The 9,427-nt window shown below is 38.9% G+C and overlaps 1 protein-coding gene across 1 annotated transcript in view; it reads left to right on the top strand.

Annotated features, from left to right (window-relative positions):
• Window positions 1–591: 591 nt before the first annotated feature.
• LOC149011627 (WD-40 repeat-containing protein MSI4-like) overlaps window positions 592–9,427 on the top strand; it is a 113,765-nt gene continuing 104,929 nt past the window's right edge. Inside the window, exon 1 of the mRNA XM_089160466.1 lies at window positions 592–871. Within this exon, the coding sequence (XP_089016592.1) occupies window positions 648–871 (224 nt within the window). The 5' untranslated portion in view covers window positions 592–647. The remainder of the gene's footprint in view (window positions 872–9,427) is intronic.

Here is a 9,427-nt window from a genome sequence, read left to right as displayed (position 1 = left end):
AATCGACTTTTTTGTTGACACCTTCCCCCCTTTCCATGGTGTTTGTAAGCTCTAATCCTTGTAAAAAGAAAGAAAGAAAGAAAATAGGTAGACTTGGTCCATCCCAATATCACATAACAAAATTTTAGCTATTTCTTGTTACTTGAAAAAAAAAAAAAAAGTTAGCTATTTTTTGAAAAAAATAAGAGCAAATTGTAGTGACAACCTCAAAATGGAGGCCTTAAAGCACTATCACCTACCACCCAACTTTATATTTTAAAAATAGAAACACTTAAAAATTGGATTTTCATTGGATACATTAGTCTAATTTGTCACTAAAAACCGTTAAATTAATATCTTTAAATTAAAAAAATATTTCCATCAATATATGAAAAAAAAATCCAGTGATTTAATGGTTTTTAGTGATAAATTATAATAACGTGTTTAATGAAAAATCCAATTTTGAGGGGTCTTTATTTTCAAACATAAAGTGGAATGTAAGTGCTTTAAAACCTCCATTTTGGATACTCGTCTAATATGCTCAAAAAATAATTCTGTACTCCTCCACCCCACCCGGCGCCGGTTGTTCGATTTAACCCGGTGGGTATGACGATTTTGATTCATGTCTCGAACAGACCGATCCAAGAATCTAAAACCTTGTCGGACTCATGGTCTTTTACATTTGCTTTGATTTTCGGACATTTCGGCGGTGCGAGCATAGTGAGAGAAACGGGAGGAGCGGGAAAAACAAAGAAGAAGAGGAAAAGAGAATGAGAGGGAAAGCAAGTCAGCCATCGGTGGACGAGAGATACACACAATGGAAGTCTCTGGTTCCCGTCCTCTACGACTGGCTGGCCAACCACAACCTTGTCTGGCCGTCTCTTTCTTGCCGGTATTTTTCTTTCTTTCTTTCTATATCTTCTAGGGTTTTCTTTAATGCTTGTAGCCGTCTCTTTGTTGGTTATGTGCTCTTTACTTCTCAGGCCAGGCTAGGGTTTGACATTCTTACAATGTTTATACTCATATCGCAGCTCTCAAAACCGTTGAGCTTTCATAGTGTGCATACTTCATTCAGTTTCTGTGTCTCTCTCTCCCTTTTTGTTGTTGTTGTTGTTGTTTTGGTCTGAATGGAGGTTCTGAATGGTGCTGGAAGGTGATGTTAAGCACATTTTGCAGCAGAAGCTTTTCGGCTTCTTCACTCATTTGTTGGTTTAAGGATGTAGCTTGTTACTGATGCATGGAAATATATGTAAACTCTAATATTTGAACAGTTAAAATTCAGCCACATTTGGATTTCCTTTTGTTAACATATTTTTACTGTTTTTGTTTTGAAAGAGGTTGAGGAATATTGTCATAAGCTGTGTTAGGGTGGTCAGTCTGTGTTCTCGACTTCTCGGTAATATTGTTTGCATTCTTGGATTGCTGCAGTTCTTCTGTTAACAAATTTGAAATGCTGATGCCAGGGCTTAGAAGCATGTAGGATCCAACCCTATCCAAATTTCTTTAGTTGTCAATGGGATAATCTATTAGCCAAATATAACATTTCAGTTCTTGTTTCACATGAGACCATGTTGGAAAATTTTTATTTGGTTGGAAAATGTTAAAATAAAAAAAAATACTATGTGATGATTTGGACGAGATCAGTTGTACTGTCATAATCATGTCTAGTGGCCCATTTTCATGCATACAACAGCAACAACCAAAGTGTTATCCTAACTAAATGGGTTGGCTACATGGATAATTTCGTTCATGGACACCTTTATGAACAAGAAAAATTACTATTCAGCTATAAATATCTATTAATTGTCTGTGAAAGAAAAGCATTCAATCATTGGGAGGATATAAAGGTGATCGTGCATTTTAGTAAAACTTTGGTCTCTGATGATTAGAACCATCGTTTGGATCTTATGGTAGGAGGGGAATATTGGGCCTTTGACTGGTTCTAAAACTTGGATATCACTGACATTGAGTATTTGGGAAAAAATCCTTAGGTTTAAAAGACAGACCAGTATATACCCACTACGGATAAAGATCAGTGTTTTGTGGCGTTTTATAAACCATATGTAACTTATGACTACTTCCGGCTATGATGATTGCTTCACAGCAATTTTAAAAGAAATATCTTTCAAACAGTTATGTATGTAGATATTAAATAGTTATGAGAAATGATATATATATATATATTGGCTGGGTCAAGAGAATTTTAGGGGAAAGAAAAAATCCCAACTTGGTGGCATTGTCATAATCTGAAATTGGTTTATTTTTAATGGTAATTCTCTTTGGGATACCCAACTCCGCCAATGTTTGTTGTTGGTCCCAAGCTTGGGTAAAGGAAGAGGGTTGGTGTGTCAGGTCGGCTGTTGACACCGGTAAAAATCCAGATATGGATTTGACCTTATGTAACAAAAGTTATGCCAAGGTGTTCCTGGACAAAAGAAGTTACGCGCTACACTATGGCCTAGGTGTAGTGATAAGTGGGCAAGGGTTAGTTAGGGTGCTCCCTGTAAGTGACATGCCGTATTGGCACCTGTATCCGGTGATAAGTAGGCAAAGGTTCCTGCGTCGTGGATGAGTGCGGCGGGTAAAGAAGTTAGTCAAAAAACGTAGGATTTTGGCTTCTTGGAGCATAGGATCTTTAATAGGTAAGAGCTTATAATTAACAAATGTTGTGAGGAAAGAAAGATTTATATAGTTTGCATTAAAGAGATTGGATGGAAGGATAAAAAAGCTAAAGAGTTGGATGATTTTAAACTTTAATATACTAGGGATAAAAGTAATAAAAGTGGAGTTGGTATAATAGTGGATAAAGATATAAAGAATGATGTGGTGGATGTTAAAAGATTAGGTTATTGGATTATTGCTATCAAGCTTGTAAAAGAGAAATAGATCGTAATATATGTAGTGTATATGCTCCTCAAGTAGGACTAGATGAAAGTCTAAAGTTACAATTTTGAGAAATATGGATGGATTAGTGCAAGGAATTCGTTAAGGAGAAAAGACTGTCATAGGGGTGATCCAGATGGACATATTAGGAAAGATCAAAGAGGATATGAAAGTGTACATGGGGGATATAGCTTTGGTGAGAGAAATGAGGAAGGGATCTAAATTTTAGATTTTGTTGTTGCTTTTGATCCATCTATCATAAATACTTACTTAAAAAGAGAGATGAACATTTAATTACCTTCAAAAGTGGACTTCATAAAAGCCAAATAGATTTCTTCCTAACTAGAAAGTCAAATAAATTGTTGTGAAAAGATTGCAAAGTTACACCAGGGGAAAGCTTGACCGCACAACATAGGCTACTGGTCTTCGATATGTGCCTTACTTGACAAACTCATAAAAGGTAAAAGGGGATTGCTTGAAATCTTTCATTAATGAAGTAGTCAAACAAGGAAAGTGGGAATTTGAGGGGGACACTAATACAATGTGAAATGAGATGGCTAAAGAGGTTATAGATGAATCACAAGGAAAGCTCCACTTTTATAGAGAGACTTGGTGGTTGGATGGTGAGGTTCAAGCAGCCATTAAGAAGAAAAAGGCTAGTTTTATAACATACCAAAGTACTAAGGATTTAGAGGATCTGCAAAGAAAATGTTAGGAAAAGCAAGGGAGAAGAAATATGAAGATTTATATGATAAGCTAGGTACAAAGGAAGGGAAGAAATCTATTTATAAGATAGGCAAAAAAAGGGATAGAAAAAGTAGAGATCTAGACCATGTTAGATATATTAAAAGTGAAGATGGTAAAGTATTAGTACATGGTGAGGACATTAAGAAGGGATAGATTACCTATTTCTCTAATCCACTAAATAAACATAATCCAGGTATCGATTCGGATGATTATACCATTTGCCATGACACCAATTTTCGAATGGTACAAAGAATTTTGATGTTTGAAGTAAAACAAGCTCTAAGGAGGATGAAAGTAGGTAAGGCACAAGGTCATGAGGAAATCCCAATAGAAGTATGGAAAAGTTTAGGAGCCTATGGGCTAGCTTGGCTAACAAAGAAAATGCCAGATGAATGGAGGAGAAGTATCGTGGTTTCAATTTATAAAAATAAAAGAGATATTCAAAGTCGTAATTAATAACTATGTAGGCTTCAAACTGATGAGTCATACTATGAATATGAAATTATGGGAGAGAGTAATTGACAGCAGTTAAGACAAGTAACCACAATTACTGAGAATCAATATGGATTAAGCCGAGAAGATCTACACTAGAAGCTATTTACCTTATTAGGAGCCATATGGAAAGGTGTAGGGAGTATAGGAAAGATGATCATGTGGTTTTTATCAACCTAGAAAAAGCTTATGATAGAGTCCGTAGAGCATTAATTAGGAAAGTACTAGAGAAAAGAAATGTTGCTAGTAAATATGTAGACATAGGTAAATATATGTATGATGGTTGAGTGACAAATCTAAGAACAGTGGGAGGACGAGGTGGTGAATTCCCAATTACGGTCAAATTACATCAATGATCAGCTTTAAGTCCGTATTTTATTAACATTTATAATGGAATGGATGGATTAACCAAAGACCCTCAAGATGAGGTTCCTTGTTGTATGTTTTTTGCTGTTGACATTGTGTTGATAGATGAGACATAGGTAGGGATTAATACAAAGTTAGAATTATGTTGAACAACTTTGGAATCAAAAGGTGTTAAACTTTTTTTTGGGTAAAGAAAAGAGGGGATGTAGTAGCGGCAACCTAACGCCCCCCCGCTACGCAATGTTCGGACTTTTTATCGAGTGCAACCTATGCAAGCATTAGCCTTGTGCACTACCAGCGGAAGCACTGGCCCTGTCAGCGGAGCCCCACCGGAGGCCTAGTATAGTCCACAGAAGTCGGTATGACTCATTCCCAGGCCAAAGAGCACACAACTGTCCAATGCAAGAAATAGAGGAGCAGAGGGGATTCGAACCTAGGACATGAGGTTTACCAAACCACTTGGGAGTGAGCTTGGGACCACTAGACCACCACCCTCGGTGGTAAAGGTTTTAAACTAAGTAGAACGAAAACATAATTTAGTTTGTAACTTTAGTCCTGATTGGGCGGATGATGAGGTAGTGAAATTTTATGAGAAGGAGATTCCTCAAAGTGATTGTTTTAGTTATCTTGGCTCAATCATAAATAGAAAAAGTGATATAGCAGATGAAGCTTCCCAAAGAATTAAAATAGGATGGATGAAGTGGAGAGGCTCGTTTGGGGTCTTCTGCGATCAACGTATTTCTTTAAAGCTCAAAGGAAAATTCTATAGAACCGTGGTATGACCAGCTATAATGTATGGTGCAGAGTGTTAGACTATTAAGAAACCTTATATAGATAAACTCAGTGTAGCTGAAATGAGGATGCTAAGATGGATGAGTGACAAAAGTAAGAAGGATATGATAAGGAATGATCATATTCGAGCTGGTCTAGGTGCATCTCCGATAGGTGATAAGATTCGAGAAAATCGTTTGAGGTGGCATGATCACGTTCAATGGAGACTTGTAAATGCCCCTATATGGAGAAATGATTTATTCTATATTGAAGGAGTTAGAAGAGCTACGGGCAGACCTAAGATGACCTTACATGAAGTGGTGAGAAAGCATATGCATAGCTTAGGCCTTCTATCTAGTATGGCCTTAAACAGAACTAATTGGAAGGCAAGAATCCATGTAGCCGACGCCATTTAGTTGGGACAAGTCTTCTTGTTTTTGTCGTCTTTGTTGTTCTCTTTGGAATATACCCTAAGTTTGCGTTTGTCAAGAAAAACATTAATAGATGTGTTTGGTATAATTCTTCACCTTATTTCTCACTATAATTAATCAATATAAGCAGAAATTTATGATTATCTCTATAAACTATTATGGTTTTCTTAATGTGGGTAGCAATCAAGGAACAAATTCGGTCGAAATGGGAATTTCGACCTTGCAAAAGACCGAAATTCCCATGTTTCAGTCGAAATTTTGACCGAATCTGAACATTTTTTTTTGCACACTTGTAACCTCAATTTCGGGCCTCATATGGGCTCAAATTGATTTAGATTCTTGCATACTATCTATTTCAAGCATAATAAACACTACAGAACTGCTAGTTTGCTAAAAAAACCATTAAAAATGTAACATCAAAGTATACACTACATATGAGAAGAAGCGAGAATGTTAGTAACTTAGTATGTTACTAATTACAAGTCTATTCTATTCAATGTCTCCCTCTTCCGTCTGCGCCCCATACAAATGACAATATAAGTCCCATGATGTTCGCCCCATATAGTTCTCGACGTAGTCAACAACTGCAGCTCTGTACGTGGCCTCATCCAAATGCATAAGATTTCCTGACGGTGGGAAGTTGTGAATCTCCAAATAAGGAACTCGCTGTGGAATAGAGTGGAAGATCTGCTCAACAAATGAAGGAGAACCTTGGCTGTCAGCAGAAGGATCCGATCCATAATGACAATAAGGTCCTAGTGGCTGACTTCGATAGGTGACAGTGGGAGGGACACCATAAGCTCCATAAGCTGCTCCATAACCATAAGGCTCCACTAGTGGCTGACTGGCCTGACCCTGAATCGATAGCCAGGAGGGACACCATGTGGTCCATAACCATAAGCTCCATAAGTTGACCCAGTAGAACCAATACTCTCCACAACAGTATCATATGAGGACTCTGCAGGCCTATGCCATCCGGATCTCATCGATCTTATAGATCCCACCAAGCTCTCGGCATCAGCCGGACGGTAGAACCCATATGATGGCGTGTCCTCTGTGCTATAGCCGTGCTGTCTCCCCTTCCCCTTCCCCTTCCTCGAACATGTAGAGGAAACATTTTGGCCTCGACATGCAGTTCCAGTATGGTCTGAATCCTGTGTCGCGTGGGTGAACTGACTCTCGCTTGTGAGTCTCGGTGGTCGTCCTCCCCACCCTTAACTCTCACGTACTGCTGGTGGTCGTGGTGGTCTGGCCCTAGGATCCGCTGAATCCTGATCACGAGGTCCAACACCCTCCTCATCCCCTCCATCATCACCGCCATCGTCATCATCACCACCATCGTCATCATCGCCGGAGGCTTGAGTCACCTCATCCTCAGTGTCGGACCAGACAATCAAATCCTCACTCTGGGTGGATGCACTAGGGTGTGGCACGAAGGGACGGGCGGGCGCTGCATGTGCACTCCCCTCCTGGGACATGAAGTCCTCCACATCAGCCCCCATCTCCTCTGCAATCTGTCTATTGGGACGACCTCCCTCCTCATCCAGCAATGGCTCTTCACTGTCTCTGATCTAGTCAACTATTGGTTATCATCATCATCAATCTCAAATATGTCGGCCAACTCGATATTGTTACTCTCTCTGTCCATCCCCTGTCTAATATGATCCTCTCTGTCTCATATTATAGTGTATTTAGACAAGGTCCTCTAGACGCTTCACACCCAATCGGTTGCGCCTCTTTGAGTGAATGAGGCTGAAGGTGCTCCAGTTTTGCTCACAACCAGTGGCAGAACATGTCTGGGAGAGCACTTTGCTTGCAATCACACTCAAGTGGGGTGAGTCACATTCAAATTGCAACCACCATTCAGCTGCAACAAACATAGACTCCAAGTCATTTTAATACTTAAATAACTAAATTAAAGATAGAATATAATTATTAAATATATAATGAAATAAATGAATGAACTTACCCCCAGGGGTGGATTCCTGTCCCTATACGGCCACGGAACGACCGGAAGCTCCCAGTGGCATCCCTAAATGCCTTTATCTAATATATAAAGAGAAAAAACAATAACTAGTTACTAGGTTAATGATTTAGTATAAAACTATGAATTGTGAATATCAAATGATTCAAATCACTATCTCACCTCCATAAGGATGACTGCTTGTTTAGATGGATCTAACTTCTCCACTACAGTTTGGACGGCATCCATCAAATCTTGCCTCATCCCAAGATTGTCCTTGTAATGGTACTTGGGTGTTAGATTCTACTAGGAGTTCAATTAGAGTTTGTATTCATGTAAAATTCTATTTCTTGTTACCCAAGTAAGGGTATTTATTTAATAGTGTACTTTCCACTTAATTATAAATAGAGGGCTTGAGATCATTGATCGATAAGCCATTCTACCATAATCGTTTTTTTCAATATGGTATCAGAGCCTAAGTTCGATTAGGATCTTCTTCTATTTTTTTTCTTCAAACCCATAAACCCATCGCAGATTATCTTTTTTTCTCTAAAACCCTTCGCAGATTTTTTGCAACTGTAATTCTGCAACCATCGCAGAAATCAATTCTTTTGAATTCCTTCGCAGATTTTTTGCCACCGTAATTCTGCAACCATCGCAGAAATCAATTCTTCTGAATTTTTTTCCCCTTTTTAAACCCATCGCACCACTGCACTATCGTTTCAGTTCCGCCTCGAAGACCAAAAAAAAAAAAAAAAAAAAAAAGGAAGAAGAGAAGAAGAACCACACTTCCTGTTGCTTCTTGCGACAAGAATTCCTGCTGCTGCTGCTTCTTGCGATAAGAATCGCAGTTACAGTCGCAGATTACAAACACAAGGTTACTGTTGCTTCTTTTGCAACTTCCGCTGCCGCTGCTCCTGCTACAACTGCTTCTACTGCCGCTGCTCCTGCAATAGCTGCTCCGCCGATCCTGAAACTGCCGGAGCTTCTGCAACTTCTGTTGAAAGAGTCTCTTGAAGACCACCTGCTGTATTTATGTTTCTGTTTCGATCAGCCCAACCAAATAAAAAGGAAAAACAAAAACGTAAATACGATGTTTGAGGGTTCAGTTTTGTAAATTTACAAACTTTCAGGGACCTGTATGTGATTTCACATATCTTCAGGGGCCTGTTTGTGATTTTCCATAACTTCAGAATCAGCATCAGAATCAGAATCAGAATCAGAATCAGAAGAAAAAAAGAAGAAGAAGAAAGGGTGTTATGGTGACCACTGATGATACTATTGCCTCCGTTGGTTCTGAACATTATCCCACTCTTCATCCTCTTTCAATACGATTTGATGGAACAAATTATTTGATATAGTCTCGATCTGCCTACTTGACTATTCCTGGAAGAGACTTGTTGGACACCTTACGAGCGCCATTGTCAAACCTACCACCGTAGGTGTTTCATAGGATAAATGGATCTCGAATGACTCTCTTATCATGTCTTTCCTTCTAAACTTCATGAATCCAAATATTGTCCGTGGATACCTATTACTTAATAATGCAGCCCAAATCGGAAGGCTACTCACTGAGACATATGGACAGTTGGGAAATGATCCATATGTTTATGAGCTACGAAAGAAGCTTCATGAGACTACCCAAAAGGAATTGACTGTGGCCCAATATTATGCTGAGTTGCGCTCTCTTTGGCAGGAGTTGGATCATTATGGGGATTATCACCCCACTAATCCAGATGATGTGACTACTTATAGGAAGCACGTTGATAAGATTCGGGTATATGACTTCTTGGTA

The sequence above is a fragment of the Hakea prostrata genome, chromosome 7 (assembly GCF_041222555.1).
Source record: "Hakea prostrata isolate BN-2017 chromosome 7, UWA_Hpros_2, whole genome shotgun sequence".
In the NCBI taxonomy this organism is placed as follows: domain Eukaryota; kingdom Viridiplantae; phylum Streptophyta; class Magnoliopsida; order Proteales; family Proteaceae; genus Hakea; species Hakea prostrata.
Note: the sequence above shows the minus strand (reverse complement) of the source record. Positions and strands in the feature narration are given on the sequence as shown.